Source organism: Psammomys obesus, unplaced genomic scaffold (genome assembly GCF_907164565.1).
Source record: "Psammomys obesus unplaced genomic scaffold, mPsaObe1.curated_primary_1811, whole genome shotgun sequence".
NCBI classification, from domain to species: Eukaryota; Metazoa; Chordata; class Mammalia; order Rodentia; family Muridae; genus Psammomys; species Psammomys obesus.
Window position 1 is genome coordinate 7597345 of NW_026594083.1, and position 17878 is coordinate 7615222.

The 17878-nt window shown below is 36.7% G+C and overlaps 1 protein-coding gene across 3 annotated transcripts in view; it reads right to left on the reverse strand.

Annotated features, from left to right (window-relative positions):
• The window catches only part of Tmprss15 (transmembrane serine protease 15), a 121058-nt gene that overhangs the window by 6158 nt on the left and 97022 nt on the right, over positions 1-17878 (reverse strand). For all 3 annotated transcript variants that reach the window (XM_055617822.1, XM_055617823.1, XM_055617821.1), the window contains 5 exons: positions 13519-13614; positions 9837-9886; positions 9499-9685; positions 4799-4980; positions 3031-3126 (listed from right to left, as the gene is read on the reverse strand). In XM_055617822.1, coding sequence (XP_055473797.1) covers positions 3031-3126; positions 4799-4980; positions 9499-9685; positions 9837-9886; positions 13519-13614 — 611 coding nt within the window. The remainder of the gene's footprint in view (positions 1-3030; positions 3127-4798; positions 4981-9498; positions 9686-9836; positions 9887-13518; positions 13615-17878) is intronic.

Here is a 17878-nt window from a genome sequence, read left to right on the forward strand (position 1 = left end):
CACACACACACACACACACACACACACACACACACACACACACACACCCTTCAGTGAATTTTGATAAATGTGTAGCAATTTGTTACCTAGGAGAAAATGTCCCGAATGTGCCCTGTTGTCTACCTTTGGCAAACAGATCTACCATGGACGATTTAAAGGATAGGCACCCAGGTGGAAGTAGAATTGGGAAGAAAATAGCCATTGACTCCATGCTGCCAGCCGCATGAATAGCCCACAGCCCACCACTGGCTTCCAAACCTGGCAGATTTCAAATTAAGAAAGCAAACAAAAGATACCAAATAAAGAGCAAAATTCAGCACCTCTCTATCATTTGCCCTTTGAAGATCAAGGATGGATAGATGGACAGACCTTGGTTTTGCAATAAAAACAGAACTCTGTGTTTCTACTTGTCTCTGAACTACAAAAAAAAAAAAAAAAGTTCCAATAACAGGACTCTGGTAAAGAAAACTATGAATGATGTCTGTATATTTAATATTTAATTCTTTTATAAAATTTTATTTTTATTATTTTAAAGACCATATTGAAATCCACAGACCTAAAGAGGCTGAATAACAAGGAGGACCCTAGGGAGGATGCTTAATTCTCATTCAAAAAGGCAAGTCGAATAGACACTGGAAGCAGTTGAAGAGAAGGAACAGGAATGGAGCTTACTATAGATGTCCTCCGAAAGACTCTACACAGCAGGGTGTAGAAGCAGAGGCTGAGACTCATAGCCAAACTTTGGGCAGAGTGCAGGGAATCTTTTGGAAGAGTGGGTGCATGTAAAGACCCAGAGGGGACAGGAGCTCCACAGGGATATCAACGAAGCCAACAAATCTAGCCCAAGAGGGGCCTTTAAAAACTGATGCACCAACCAAGGATCATGCACAGAGAGGACCCAGACCCCTGCTCAGATGTAGCCTCAGTCTCCATGTGGGTTTCCTAATAAGGGGATTATCTCTGTCATGGACTCTGTTACCTGCTCTTTGATCATCTTCCCTGTGGTGGGGCTGTCTTGCCAAGCCACAGAGGAAGGGTATCCAGACAGTCCTGATGAGACCTGATACTCTAGGGTCATATGCTCTCCCTTACTGTAGTCTAAGGGCAGAGTAGCGGGGAAGAGCTAGGGAAGATGGACCGAGAGGAAGAGATAGGGAGCAGGGCTACAATCTGGATAAAAAAAATGAATAACTTATAAAAAATAAAAAGAAAAATAAATAAATTATGTGCATGTCTGTGTGGACATGCACAAGAGTGCCCAGGCCAGAGAACAGAAGAGTTATCTGATCCCATTAAGGTAGAGTTAAAGGCTGTTAGTTGTGGGCTAAAGAGACTGGGTCCTGGGATGTGAACTCAGGTCCTCTGCAAGAACAGTGCAAACTTTTAAGTGCTCGCCCATCTCTCCAGCCCGTTTTTATTTCTTTATATTAGTTTCAATGTGGAGGATTAAGAAAACACACATGTAAATATAAAAAAAATAATTATTTGAAAGTAGTGATCACCTAGCTTTCTATTTATTTTTTCTAGTGAAAAAATATACTCGAAATATCTTAGATAACTACTTAGTAAAATATACTTATAGGATCAGAACATGTGATTTTATGGTATTGAATAGGTATAAAATCAGAAGGGAAAATAATGAAATCCATGAAAACATGTAAGAAGGATGGAAGCATGGTCTGGCTATTTCACTCTAAATGATTTTTGATGTTGTTTTCCTCTTCTGGCTCCACACTGCCTTTAAAGACATTTTAACTTAATTAACCATATATTTTAGGAACAATAAGTAAGCCACACTTGCTGAGCTCTGAAAAAAACCTTCATGGAATAAAGAGTCCTAAATTTTGTTAGCAGATAATTTGTTTTTCATGTCTACAGTGTGGCTAAACTTTTTTTTTTTTTAAGTTTGAAAGGCAAAACATCCATCTAGCAATAATTTTACTGTTTAAGTTTCAAACTTAATAAGTCATGACTTTTTCAAGCAGAGGAAATACAAAAAACATAGTCTTTGACTTGAATATGCTTTGTAGACAGCAGCTGTGTGTTACTGTCAGCCAGATAGTGTGACTGTTATAAAGAATCATGCTGAACCAGCAGGCTGGTGATCACTGGCTTGATGATATCTTGATAAACAATTTTTCCATTTTTTTAAAGAATATTTTGTGTTTATTCTTCAGTCTGTTCATACATGTACACACAGCCTTTTGGTCATATTGACCTAACTCCTCTCTCCCATTACATTTTAAAAGCAAAATAACGGAGTGTAATAAACGTATAGAGTGTATTTTCGTATGGCTAAGTATGATGTGATGTGGTTTCGTATCACCATGTTTTATACGACTAAAGGCTAAAATGCCGCCCAGCCATTACATACTTTTTCCTCAAAGACTATTTTATTTTTAAAAATTTTATTATTTATTATAATTTATTCACTTTGTATCCTGGCTGTGGCCCCCTTCCTCGTGTCCTCCCAATACCCCCTCCCTCCCTCTTCTTCTCCCATGCCTCTCCCCTAGTCCACTGATAGGGGAGGTCCTTTTCCCTGTCTATCTGACCCTGGCCTATCAGGTCTCATCAGGACTGGTTGCATTGTCTTACTCTGTGGCCTGGCAAGGCTGCACCAGATACTTTCAAAGCATGTGATTTGATTCTGAGACCAGATCTCTCCACAATATTTCTGTATGTTCATCTTACTAACATCGGGAGCATTTAGTTTTTATGGCTATAATTTGTTGTAACGATAGAAGTTAGTTGATTGGGCCAGAGAAAGTTGTCTTTCTTTTTTGCCTAGCCTTACTGAGATTTCAAAACTCTGTTCAAGATATAGTAGTCCTGAAAAGAATCTGGAAATGTTTGGTGGCACTATACAGGCATAAACATGAATATAATCCTGATAACTGGTTAGAAGATTCTGCAGAAAAATACTCCAAAAAATGTAAAAATGTTGAAAACACCCACAACAATTTTCAGTAGCATACTTTTTAAAATTATTATTATACATTTTCTCATTTTTCAAATGCGGTAACTTACCTTGAATTTCAGTATATCCCCAGCCAGCAATTGAACAAATTCTTCCTGGAATAAATATCTGATTATCTTCTGGTAAACAAATAGGCTGTATATAATCTGAAATTAAAACACAACAAAATAACAACAACAAAAACCCAACATACTAAGAGATGCCACTCATATTTCTAACAAATTTAGAAGGAAAAAAACAACCATTTTCCAACTTTTAATCTAAAAAGTTTGTTCTTGATTTTATTACAGCTGAATATCTTCAGATATTAGGTGTAAAGACGTTTGAGGGTAGCACTTATTTGTCTGTTTGATGGTACTGGTGGCCTCTTTGTATTCCTCTCCTTCATTCCCTAATTAACAATTCTCCATGTAAACTATGCCTTATTTCAGGATTTACCATTTGTATTTGATTTGTAAATAATCATGATAATAACTTGAGTTACCATACAATTTTGTAAAATCTTCAGAATGCTCTTTTAAATTTTAATTTATTTTATTTACATGTGTATGTTTACATATATGTAATTATATAGACAATTATACGTGTCTGTGTATGTATGTGAAATTTCACTCATTTGCATTTTTAAGAAGGGCAACTCTAGAGAGATGGTTCTTTCCTGTCAGGGAGTAAACTCAAGTCATCAGGCCTACAGACGTGCTTCAGCCCACTTATCTCTGCCTGCTGAGGCATCTTGCTGGCCCTTTTTACATTCTTTCAAAATGTTAGTTAAGAAAAAGGTATCAGATAGTATTTTAAAATATTCTTGACACGTACAACCATATTAACACTACTTTCCCCTCAATTGTTTTAGTTGGATTTTTTTTTTTTTGCAGTGAGAGATTTTTTAATTTAATTTAATTTTATTAATTACACTTTATTCACTTTGTATCCCCCCATAAACACCTCCTTCCTCCCCTCCCGGTCCCACCCTCCCCTCCCCCTTCTTCACGCATGCCACTCCCTTAGTTGGATCTTATAGGAATATCATCTCTGATCTTTCAACATAAATTTACACATTCTTTGGTTTTCAGTGAGCCTCTGATGCCCACAAGATGCATGAGAGGTGTAGAAATTAAGATTACCCTAAAAGCACGATGCTACTAAGGACCGTAATGATCTGCTTTTTCATAATCCACATGTAGAGCGATTTCATGAATTTAATTCTCAAACATATAATCATGATACTTGTTTTTATGAAATTCTGCAAAAATGAACTAATTTCACAGAGCATGGTAGTTTCTCCCAGCTGGGCCTTGGAAAAGACTTCAGAGTAATGGCTGAGATTGAACAGAACCCTTTAGGACAAATTTAACTTGATCAGGTGAATTGTTGCCTACTATGTAGGCCTTTGAGATATTCCTTCATTGATTGGTCTAGTAATCTTATTGGATCTCCTTTAAAACTGTTTCCAAATGGAGAACATACTTCATTTAACCTATTATCTTTCTATTTGTGTCCTGCTTCGTGCCTTTTGGTAGGTGGACCCTTGTTTCTATTGCATGACAGACAAAAGAGGCAGGCACGCTTCCAGAAGCTTCTCCACTGCTCAGCTAGAGGAGTTCATTTTGATAGTATTCTACATAGTCGGATTTAAGTACTATGATGGAAGGAGATTTCATATATCTTCCTGTAATCTTCAATTGTTTATAGGTTATAAAGATGTCTGCAGAAAATTACAAATTTTAGTGATTTAACCCTGCATTGCGATGGCTGACATTTCAAATCTCATTTTGGATTGCTGTGAGCAGATGAGATGGCTAGTCATAGTTCTCTTACCTGTGTAATCCACCTTAAAGCCAAGGTGCATCATTGCAATGTCATTGACCTTTCTTCGCTTATCATAATGAGGGTTTATGACAATTTGATCGATCTCGCGTCTTACTATTTGAGGAGAAGTCAGATTTGATTGCATGTGCAGGCCCAGTACTGCTGTCCATCTGGATGGATCTACATTTCTTCTGAAGATTGTATTAAGAAAATATCGTCAGGAAACTTTCCCTTCAGAAGAGAACTTTTCAGAAGTTATCTAGCATAAAATATGAGAACTGTGCAGCATTTCCACGCTACAGCATTCCTTGATTCCTACAGGAAATGCTTTCTTTAAAGTATTTTTCTACTACTTTTCACTCTTGACAAAACTGGGATATACTTAGGAAATGGCATTTGATATTTCCATACAGGAGTATATATGATATTGTAATGTTTAAGTCAAGGTAAGAACATAAGTTTCTCCAACATTTGTTATTTTTTGTGGTGAAATTATTAAAAAATAATTTCTTTTACCTCATTGGTTGGAAAAACAGTCTCAGAAAAGACCCCTGTGCCCAGATATATTTGGTCCTTGTGAAGCTCCTGTCCTTTCCAGGTCATAGTAAATCCCCCTTCTTTCATATGATCCCCTACACTCTGCCCAAGGTTTGGTTATGAGTCTCAGCATCTGATTTGATAAATTGCTAGGTAGAGTCTTTCAGAGGCTCTCTGTGGTAGGTTCCTGTCCTGTTACTTGTTTTCTCCTACTTCCAATGTCCACCCCATTTGTCTTTCTAAGTGAAGATTGATCATCTTACCCTAGGTCCTTTTTTTTGTTTCTCTTCTTTAGGTGTACAGATTTTAGTATGTTTATCCTATCTGATAGGTCTAGTATCCACTTATAAGTGAGTATATATCACATGGATATAACCTAGAACTCCTACTTGGATGTAGCCCATGGCAGCTCAGTATCCAAGTGGGTTCCCTAGTAAGGGGAACAGGGACTGTCACTGACATGAACTCAGTGGCTGGCTCTTTGACCTCCCTCCACCCCCGAGGGAGAAGCAGCCTTGCTAGACCACAGAGGAGGACATTTCAGCCAGTCCTGAAGAGACCTGATAAGCTAGGGTCAGATGGAAGGGGAGGAGGACCTCCCCTAACAGTGGACTTAGAGAGGGGCAGGGAGGAGATAAGGGAGAGAGGGTGGGATTGGGAGAGAAGAGGGAGGGGACGCCAGCTGGGATACAAAGTAAATAAACTGTAACTAATATAAAAAATAAAAATTTAATTAAAAATAAACTAAAAAAATTTCTTCTACCTCTTTGAAACATACAGTACATCATTGTCGCCACAGTGCTCAGCAATAGAACATTAACCTCTACGTTATGTTCTAGTAACCTTTCCTTCTACTCCTGTTTTTCCTTGCTAGCCTCTGGTAACCACTGCTGTGTCATCAATTCCTGGAGACCAACTTTCCTGGGTTCCACCTGTGACAGCACATTGATATTCCTAATCAGATTACAGAACAAGCTTAATTAACAATATTTTTTTTCTTATAACACACCTTCTCAAACACCTATTTACATTACATTAGTTACTTTGGTATTGGTATGAAAAATACCATGAGAAAAGAAACTTATAGAAGGGAGAGTTTATTTGGCTTCTGGTCCCAGAGGAACAGATAGAAATGTCTTTGTAGGTGTCATTGTAGCTGAAAAGAAGAGATTCATTGAGTTTTCCAATTTTTCATTCTTCATAGACTTTACATTTTATCCAAAGTGGTTGAGCACTTGGCTAGCATGTGCAAAGCCTTGGGATTAACCAGAGCTCTGAAGAAAAGAAGATAGAGGAAAAGAAAGAACAGGATGTAATAGATTAAAGTAGAAAAAAGAAAGAAAGGAAAGGTAGTGAAGAGATAGGCTGGAAGGCAGAAGAAAGCAGATACACCTCTAAGACAGAAGACAGGTGTCATACGGATAGCAATCCCCAGTCATTTGGATGCTACCTTGATAAGGCTCCTTCAAGTGTAGAAATTGGCTCTAATTCTGCCAAACTTTACCTCCATGTGCCAAGTGTGGTAAAAAATGCTTATTTTAGAATTAACTGAGAGGGAGGGAGCAGAAAGACAAGTACTCTGAGCTGTCTGTCAACCTCAAAAAGGAGAGCATATTTGTTAGGAAGTTGACCTTGCACCAGACAAGTAAACCAGTGTTATCCCCTAATAGTGGTGTTGCTTCCTGCGTCGATGCTTCAGGAATTGAAAATAGCAGGAGTGTCACAGAAAAGCAACATGATCATGAAGTAGATGTTAACATAAGTAGGGTTCTATAATTGTACAACTGAATTCCTCCACTACTGAAAGTGTCAGGGAACAGCCTCAGCTAGTTTGTCCATAACCCTGCCTTCTCCTAGCAAGGGTTTTTGGACTCTATAGTAACCCTCTTCTGAATATGATAAGGATTCCTAGGAGTATAGTCTATTATAATTTTAAGGAGTAAAAATTAAGATGTTTCTGAAATTGAAACTACAGAGTTAAAAAATTAAGAATTACCAATAATAATTCAGAAAGAACAAAAACATCAGACTAAATTGGATAAAATTGGCCAAGTGTCAGCAATTTTGACATCATGGAATAACTATTACGATTATACTAGTCAACATAATAACTTGGTAACGGAGGGGCATGAATCTACAATAAGTGCAAAAGATGAAAAATAAAGCATGAAAAATATAGTATCTTTATGAAAAGTGAGTAGACAATCAGAACATACTCAGTTTCTATTTTCTTTGTGATTGGGTGCTAAAAAACAAAAAGGCAATAAAACAAATAAATAAACAAATAAACAAAACAAATAAACAATAAACAAATAAACAAAATAAACAAATAAACAAAACAGGAGGAAGCCACAAAATAATCATTATTTGCAGAAACACAAGGAATCACCTTTGAACAGGCTTCTTGGCATGACTTTTAGAACAGCCCATGTACTTGGGATTGCCTTTCAATTAACTCTTTCTCTATCCCCCTTCAGCTCTCTTTCCTATCCAGCTCTAAGCACTGGAATGCTTCAAGATTATGTATTTGTTTTTTTAATCTATGTGTACATTTACTCCAGTAATGCACTTATCCAGTGATGTCATGAATTCCAGTGCCAACAGCATATTATTCCTAGGAATAAAACAACAAAAAACTTGCAGTTGGATATAAGGTAGCCTGTAGGCCTTCATAAGAGGCAAGATCTGAGAATTCAGGTCAGTGTCAGCCCACCAGCGAGCTAGATTTTCTGAGACCACCATCTCAATCTCCCAGGAATTATATCTGAGTGCTATTGTTTTTTTTTTTTTTTTTTTTTTTTTTTTTCTTCAACATATCCTTGTTTTTAATGCAGGTAACTAAAACGTAATCTCAAGGAAGCCTTCATCTATTTCAGGAATGAAAACCCAGATTGTCTCGTAGACAAGGTGGTAACAACTACAGATACCTTTGGTAGCTGTGAGGACACAGAGATCTTAGCATAATTAATAGCACTGGAGACAACTACGAGGTTGAAGTCTATTGATCCCAGTCAGGCAACTAACAACAGGTAGACGGTCATAACTAACAAAACAGAAGACAGGCAGACTATGGGGTCTTCAAATATTCCTTGTTGGGCGAGTGGGCCAGCGCAATATGTGATAATTTTCCTGGTTGGGTTAGCAGAACATGAACAGAGCATATGTGTTGAGAATTTGCATGGCAGTTCAGTGTCCAAGTGGTTTACATAGTAATGGGAAGAGGGACTGCCTCTGACATAATCTGATTAGCCTGCTTGTTGATCACTTTCCCCTGAGGCGGGAGCATCCTTACCAGGCCACAGTAGAGGACAATGCAGCCACTTTTGATGAGAACTGATAGACTAAGATCAGAAAGAAGAGGAGAACCTCCCCTATCAGTGGACTTGGGGAGTGGCATGCATGCAGAAAGGGGAGGGAGGGTGGGATCGGCAGGGGAGGGGGGGCTTATGGGGGGGATACAAAATGAATAAAGTGTAATTAATAAAAAATTAAAAAATAAAAAAAAAGAGAATTTGAAATTTTCTGACAGGCCAGAGAATTGATGGATTTCATAATACTTATTTCAACATTTGTTCAGTTTGTGCTATGGTCTATAAATTATTTCAAAGGCTTTTTCATGTATTGGAACCCTTTTTCCCCCTTCTGGAGTGTTTTTCTCACTTCTCCTCAGTTTGTCAGGTTTACTTAATATCTCTCAACAAAGCTTGGATTGTATTCTGCTTACTCCGAGATAAATATGCATGGTACATCTTTATTAGCACCAGATGGAGAAGATGGAGCAGCTGATCCTTGTCAATCTGTGGTGATGGTGAGTGTTCGGCTCACCCTCATTCTTTTTTTTTTCCTAGATGTACCTTTTTTTTTTATTAATTACACTTTATTCAGTTTGTATCCCCCATAAGCCCCCTCTCCTTCCCTCCCGGTCTCACCCTCCCTCCCCCTTCTTCGCGCATGCCCCTCCCCAAGTCCACTGATAGGGGAGGTCCTCCTCTCCTTCCTTCTGATCTTAGTCTATCAGATCACATCAGGAGTGGCTGCATTGCCCTCTTCTGTGGCCTGGTAAGGCTGATAGGCCTGTTCTTTGATCACCTCCCCCCGAGGGGAGAGCAGCCCTGCCAGGCCACCCTCATTCTTGAATCACTCCCAGGCTGGTCCTGCGCTTTTGTACTCACCCGTACACACAGTGCGCAGCGGACACCAGCCAGTCACTGCTGAGCAGAGACGCCCCACAGAGCAGCCGTTCTCCGTAACTGTCCTTGTAATACAGAGCCAAGACCCAGGGCCAGGCCCCTGCTTGGGCATGACTTCCACCAACGATCTTTGCAGCGACTTTCTGGGGCACCATTTTTTCTCCACATGCTATTAAAATAATCAAAGAAAAGATGTATGCTTTAGTTTCAGGAAATTCAGTTGCCCATAAAAAATGAAGTGATGACTGAATAACTTCAAGTGACATAAGATTCTGCCTGCAGTTTTAAGTTGAAGGCTTTAAAGGGTGACAAAAACTTACATTTATGGTTACATTGTAACTGAATCAAGGAATCTTGTGAGCACTGTACACTATAACAGAAAATAAACTTTTGTTAGTTAAATACATATTTAAATCTATGTACCAGATATAAAGTTGAGGAAAGCTGATATCCACAGAAGAAAATGACCCACTTGAATGTCAAATAGGGCTGTGCGTGCATTCTTACCACTTCGTGTGATTTCAGGAAAGCTATTTTGTACTAACATGGGTGTAATCGAACATAATGCTTTGGAATTTTATGCAGATTATAAAAAAGCATTTGATTTGGAATTATTATCACAAATTAAACATAAGTAATGTTTGACCAATGGTCGGTATTGCTACTCTGCGCACACCAACCTTGATCTTCTTATTTTCTTATTCTTAGGGAATATGTTTAAATAGTTCTAGTATATATAAAACTGGTTAAAGTACTAAACCACAAGTTCCATGTGTTCTCTTTTAACCAAACAAATATGACATATCACGGCTGTAAATTTTGCATTTTGGGATATGATGATGAGAGTAATACAAGTTGATTTCTTTCTTCTCCACAATTTTATGACTAGATAAAAAGGCTTTCTACAGATTGTAGATTTTTAGAAACATCAACATATGATTTTCTTTCTCTCCTTATTAGCCAGAAATTATTACTTAAAGAAATACATGATTCTTTTACTTCGGTGTCACTATTGAGCAAATTATGACTCACTTGGAGAAAAGCACTGAAGACTGCAAGTAATTTTGAAAATTAAATTAAGTTCTAAAGGATTAGTGGAAAAGTAATGCATGCCTTGATCATGCCACACCAAGAGATGGTTCATGAAGGACACAATGAGATCATTACCAAGACTGGCGAGAATTGAAGCTAATGAACTGCTAATGTATACATTTACCCTTAAATATTTTTAGACTATGATTGGCCATGTGGTAACTGAAACAGTGGAAATTAATACTGGAAAACAAAGAAACAAACAGCTGAAGAGAAGCAACCTCAGTATCACCAAGCTCAGAGCTCTTCAGTGAATCATTCTTTGCGGCTGTGTAATTCATTCTGGAAAGTGAGTGGTGAACAAATTACAGCTTCTTCTTGTAACAGAGGCAGATGTGCATGTAGGTAACTATGGAATAACACGTAGGCATAAACTGCTGTAAAAGTACCGCCTATGATTTTGAAATTTGGCTTCCCAAAAGCCAAAAACTTTACATAGAGAAAATTTGTTTACAAGGTGTTACACAGTCTAACCAGCAGAGGGCAATGTTACACCAGGAATCATAACACTTTACACTCCTGCTGAGTATATCCTACAAGTTAAATAAGAAACATGGGCACACATGGAATTAAATGTTTTACACTTATGCACTTAACTAAATGAGGTGTGCATGTTGCTTACGTACTTTTACTTTGGGAAAATGGATAAAGGAAAAAATACAAAACAATGCAAACTCAATAATTTAGAACATGCATGGTAAAGCTTATTTAAAAGAACATGTGCTTACATTCCATTCTTGATAATATTGTTTAACATAGAACACACTTTCAGTAGAAATATGAGAAAATGTACTTTGTTAACAAGTGTGTGATTATATGATTATATATCTTTCTATAAAATGCCTCAAAATCGCAATTACTTTTTCTTTTGATTTCTACCTGTGTTTGGGTGGAAAGTAGTTTATATGATGCCTCATAAGATACTTTAAAGTCTCAGAAAATGCTTTTCCCATCTACAGTACTCATAAATAAAAATCTATACTCAAAATAGTTCACAGGTTACAAGTGTTACAAAGAAAAAACAATACATAATTATTTTTTATTAACTACAGAAGCAGTTAATAGTTCATTATTAATTAAACAAAATTTTCAATTTTTCTCTGGTAACTTCTTTCTTATTTTTCTTACAACTCTTAGAACTAGGGTGCTCTCAAAAGCACCATTTTTATATGACTCTGAAGTAATATAAGAAATAAACAAAGCATACATTAATTAACCAAGGGAATGAATAAATCAATATGTCTCAATTTTGCCAGTGGAGTATAATATGGCCAATTAAGGAAAGGATTGAGTACATTAAGGAAATCGTCATTTTTCACGGAAAGAAAGGTAAAGAGTGCATCTATATAAAGTCTTTTCTTTTCAAATATCACGAATGTAAGTATAATAGTGGCATGAATATTAGACTATACTGTCACGTTTTCATAAGAACAGAATGAAGTGGTCCTCCTCTGAACCAGGCATTTAATTAATTTGAATAGCTTTAAACTATTTTTCTCTTTCTTATTAATATTTACCTCTATGAAATATGATTAGGTAGAATTCTCAACATGTTGGAGAACCATGAATTTCAGAATGCCCTATAAGGCATCCTTCGTATAGAAAAGAAGTTGGGAAACTTGTTTGAAAACTTTCAGGTGGTTTGACTCACCCCGGTGAGACTCATGATATCAGTCAACACTGCTATAAAATACTGAACTCCAAGGTCCTTTCATTGATACGAAATATAGTCCTTATGTATTTATTTTATTACTTGTGCTTATGGGAGTGTTGACTCTCCTGAAGTGTGGATTTAGATGATGCTACTTTTTTATTATAATTTATTACAATTTATTCAATTTGTATCCCTGCTGTGGCCCCCTCCCTTATATCTTTCCAATCCTACCTTCCCCCCCATCTTCTCCCCCTATGCCCCTCCCCTAGTCCACTGATAGGGGAGGTCCTCCTCCTCTTCTATCTGACTCTAACCTATCAGGTCTCATCAGGACTGATTGCTTTGTCTTCCTCTGTGGCCTGGCAAGGCTGTACTCCCATCAGAGGGAAGTGAACAAAGAGTCAGCCACTGAGTTCATTTCAGAGAAAGCCCTGCTCCCCTTACTAGGGTTCCCCTGGAGAGAACAGGAGCTCCAAAAGGAGACCGACAGAGCCAAGATGATCCTATTTTTAACATCAAGTCTGTTAAACAAAATAAACTGCTAATAGGATGCTAATTGTTAGAGTGCAATTTCAATGCCTCCTTACAGTTGTTTCTCAGTCACAGTTTGGCTATAACGGAATTATAAAATTCAGAGGCTAATTTCATCAATTTCAAGCAAAAAAAAAAAAAAAATCACCACTAAACCCTAAACAGGAGAAATTACACACTTTACCCATGACATACTTTTGAATGAAACATGCTGCATTAAACCTCACAAAAGGCTATGGGAAAGAGTAAAACTAACTTAAAATAGTAAACAAGATATGTAATAGATCTTATTATATTATTTTAAGTGATATTCATTTTTATTTACTAAGAAAAATAACATTTGATTCTCATCTAACCCTTTGCCTTTTGATGATTGTCTGAGGAGCATAGATCCTATTTACTCTAAGACTTACAATTTCTTTTCATGGAGTTTAGCGCTTTAAAATATAATAAAAATAGTATTAGGGTATATCCTTTCCCTATCTGTATGCCAGAACATTAATGACTTATACTTTATTAGACTGTGTCATAAAAATGAGTATCGGACAATCCTGTCAGAAAAAAAAAATCAGTTAGCTGTTGCTTGACATTACACAAGTAAAAGAAGTTGAACAACTTTCACATACATGTGGTCTGTATGTGCTACCACTGATATATTATTGGCTTCGAAATATTTCCTATTTGCTCCAATGTATCAAATAAAAATAAAGCATCTTAGTACCCACCTAGGTGTTAGTATCAAGCTGCCATTAGGAGCTTTGTTTAGTTTCACAAATGGGCCACTTCCAGTTGATAATATCGTCATTGATGAGTTTGCACCCCTAAGATAGGAAAAGGTGACATAAAAACAGGAAATAAAATTACGAACAAAGTATGTTACATTTTAAATTACTTAATGATTTAATTTTTTAAAATGAATTATGTGATGACTTGGGAGTGGAGGGAGGCAAACTGTGGTTGGGATGTATTGAATGAGAGAAGAAATATATATTTATATATGTATGTACATATATGTGTGTATATAAATATCAAGAAATACGACAGGCCATTAGCAGAATTATTACTAATGGCATGATATGTGAATTTTGGGGAAATTCCTTTAGTACTTTCTTGAATATCCTACATTTCTCTTGAGAGTCAGATTTTTATTCCATTTTTTTTTTCTGAATGTGAATAATTCAAGTGGTCAATTCATCTAAAATTAGCAAAAATTTGAATAAGATAAAAATAAATATGGTGCTCATGACTTAAGCCTTTTTTTCATTAAGTATAACTCATCTTTCAAGAAAATCAAACCACCTGAGAACTACATAGTGAAATAAGATTTTCAGAATTAGCTTTTAAAACATATTTTTTCACTTTTGATATATCACTAAATTTAAAATTAAAGTGCTCCTAATTCAAGGAAGAAGACACATGGTTGTTCTGAGAGCCTAACTTTGCAGTTGCTAACTAGCGAGCCACCACTTGGTGGCAAAGGACACCTCCCTGTAAAATCTTCTAGGTATTTGGAATACCTAAGCACCTCTGCCTGTGACATCTGCAGCATCTGCTGTGATGCCCTAGTGAAAAGTTCTCTTAAATTTTTCTATTCTATCTCAAAATTTAGCTAGAGACTTTAAATCCTCAGTCTTGTTTCATTTTTTTTTTTTTTTTACTTATTCATTTAAGGTCTTAAGACTAATATATGAAGATTGAAAGACAAAGAGACAGTTAAAGTGATACAATGTACACTGTGCATGGAACAAATGTGCAGCAGTTTAGTGACACGAACACTCCTACTAATGATATTTGCCTTTCAGTTCTACGTATCCTGATTTAACGGCTGTCTGTGCTTGTCAGGAGACAACGTGGTCCCTACCTCCTAAAATATCGTATTGCATCTGCTTGTTGTCTCTCCACAATATTCAATATCTTCCATGGATGATAGCAAACAATAACAGTGTGTTTGGGTGCACTGGGAATGTGCAAGAAACACTCAATATTCTTATAATCAATGAAAAGAAAAATTTATAGGGTAACTTATCTTTTTTACAATGCCTTCAAAAGAATGAACATTCATTTGGTACCTTCTAGCCACTGAAGAGACAGTTGGAAAAGTCGGGCTCTGTCTAATGTCCCAGGATTTTGTGTATTTCACTTTCATTTGATAAGCAGATAAATTTAATAAAAGAACACAAAGTCATTAATGTTCCTTTAATAAAATCACAAATAGATTTACCGAAACAAAGAGAAGCTCTGTTATTGTTATTTTTAGAGATTATACTATTTCCTGTTACTACACTAGCGGAAGAATTACTTTACTTAAATAGCTATATTTAATGTATTTGCTGAAGCTTAGGATAAGAAAGCGGAAGTGAATGTCGAATAGTTAAGGATGCTCTAGTCATAAAAAAATCTTTTCCAAAATAAAAGAGTTTTAGGTGAAGATGCACATTCGTGTGAGAGGGAATGTAGATCAAGAGCTCTGTATTTTACCAGCATGTAGCTCCTTGTGAAAGTCATCACACCAACTTAAAATATCAGGCCTCCTTATTGTAAGGAGACTTCATTTGTTGTTGCTAGCCTCACCACACTTCAGTACTGAAACTGATTCCTACACTTCTCTGTTGGGAGGGGAACGTCCTTGGTGGTAATTACTGTCTAATCTCCCTTTCAGACAGCTTTCTTCTTGTGTTTATGTATGGTAAAGTTCCTTATTCTGCCTACTGTTTACCACCTTTGAGCAGTTTTCTATGTAGTCTAGCCTACTAGGTCCCATCAGGATTGCCTGAATCCTCTTCCTTTGTGGGCTGGCTGGGTCACCCCACCAATCAGAGGTGAGCAGGCAACCAAGTTCATGTTGGAGACTGTGTCTTCTCCCCTTGCTGGTGAGTCCACATGGAGATTGAGCTGTCTGTGGGCTACCTGAGCAGGAGGTCTAGGTCCTCTCTGTGCATGGTCTTTGGTTGATACATCAGTCTTTCCAGTCTCCCCTGGATCCAGCTTTTTGGCTTTGTTGGTCTTCTCATGAGGCTCCTGTCCTTTCTGGGTCCTTCTATCCCCTACTTCTTCCATGGGACTTCCTAAGCTCTGTCCAGGGTTTGGCTGTGTGTCTCTGCATCTGCTTTGATCTCCTGCTGGATGGAGCTTTTAGAGGAGATCTTCCATGGGCTCCTGTCCTGTTCTTTCTTTAATTAAGGGCCTTAGGTGTCTTTGCTGGGTTTCCCTTCTGAATGAGAATTAAGCATCTTCCCTAGGGTCTTCCGGATTGTTTGCCTTTTTTGGGTCTGTAGGTTTTGGTATGTTTATCCTATATTGTATGACTGATATCCACTTGTAGATAAGTATAAACCCTGTGTATCTTTCTGCTTCTAGGTTACCTCACTCAAGATGACCTTTTCTGCTTCCATCTATTTGCCTGCAAGTTTCACAATGTCACCTAATTCTTTAATATTCAAAGGTCTACACCATCATTAAAGTGTTTTCTACATCTGTTATCACCAGGAGACATTCTCACAGTGCTTTGTTCAACATCAGCCGTTGCCACTCCATAAAATATAAACCAACCAGAACAGCTTTACATCAATGGGATCAGAAAGTCAAGGTCCAGGCCTGTCATGCTGCTGTAACAAAACTTTCGAATGTTCTGTTATGTGCTATATTTAGAAAGGGAGCAAGGTCATGGTGAAATACAAACTCTGTGTATAAGAGTTGTACAAGGCCCTCTTGTTTGGTTTTCAACTTTATTTCTAGCTACTTGAATATGTTTTAACTACGCATAAAATGGAGAACACCAAGACTTCTTCATTAAAATGTTCTGAAGACAATTCAATTTTCCTTCTCTTTCCATGTTCCTTTGAAATTTCTTTAATATAGGTCCTAAAGGAACCTATCAGTATCTGTAAAAATTTAAATGCAAATAGAGAATATTAAATTACGATTTTATAGATATTTTAACCTACTCTGTTTATTACATATCTTCTATTGGTGCTACATGGTGAGACTGTGCTTAATGACTTTAACGCAGGTATTATAAGTGAAAGGAAGGCTACAGCATGGCATCTGAGAATAAGGAACACATGTTCTTTCCTAAGGAAGCTCAAAAATGATGATCCATGGTGCTGTTGGTACTGCCCCTGGATGAAGTTGAGATGTGTATTTCATAGAAAGAAGACACATATCATTCTTTTCTATGTGATTCGGGTGAAAAGAAGGCAAAAAAACAGGCTGCATTTAATCATGCAGATGTATCGATAAGAGTCTCGCTCTGTAACGTAGGCTGTTAGCAGTCTCACTGTACAGCCCAAGTTAGCCTTGGGATTTCAATGCTCCTGTTTCAGTGTGAATGCAACATCATACCAGCTTTAGTTAACTAGAAAACAATGAATCTTTTCAACAAAATGTATAAAATAGTCACAGATACAAACTTTTAATGTTTGGTATTGACATCAGAAACCTAAAAGTATTCTACAGAGTTTTTCAATTTTTCAGTTCAGATACATATTTTCATATATCAGAACAGGATATTAGATTTGGGAACTTATTTAGCAGTTGAATGCTTGGATTTCAAATCCTGACAATCTAAATTTATCCTTTCTCTTTCTACATAATTTATTTAAGTTTGACTCATAATAAAATTTAAAGTTAAAGAGAAACTATAATTAAAGGACTCAATAATAAACACTACACAGAAAATAAGAGATTAGCAACCCTATGTGATGTCATAATTTATTTTTGAAAAAGTTTCTTATAACTAATAGATTGAATCAAGAGGATGAGTATGGTATATTATTTTGTTTTATCATAAAGAATCAGTCTTTGAATTTCACGATAATTTCCAGATATATAGATTTTGATAACTCTAGTGCCCATTTTCACAACTGTCCGAGATGAGTAGAGATTTAATATCACAAAGATTGCCATGTGGCTTTACTTTGTATACATATTAGGCTATCCCAGTATCCTACTTCCAAACCCATACTATAATTTTTATGGTTTATATGCCAGTAAAAGTGCCCTCCTGACTTCAGGAAGTTTATTCTATGTGAGAAGAGAAATATATATATATATATATATATATATATATATATATATATATATATA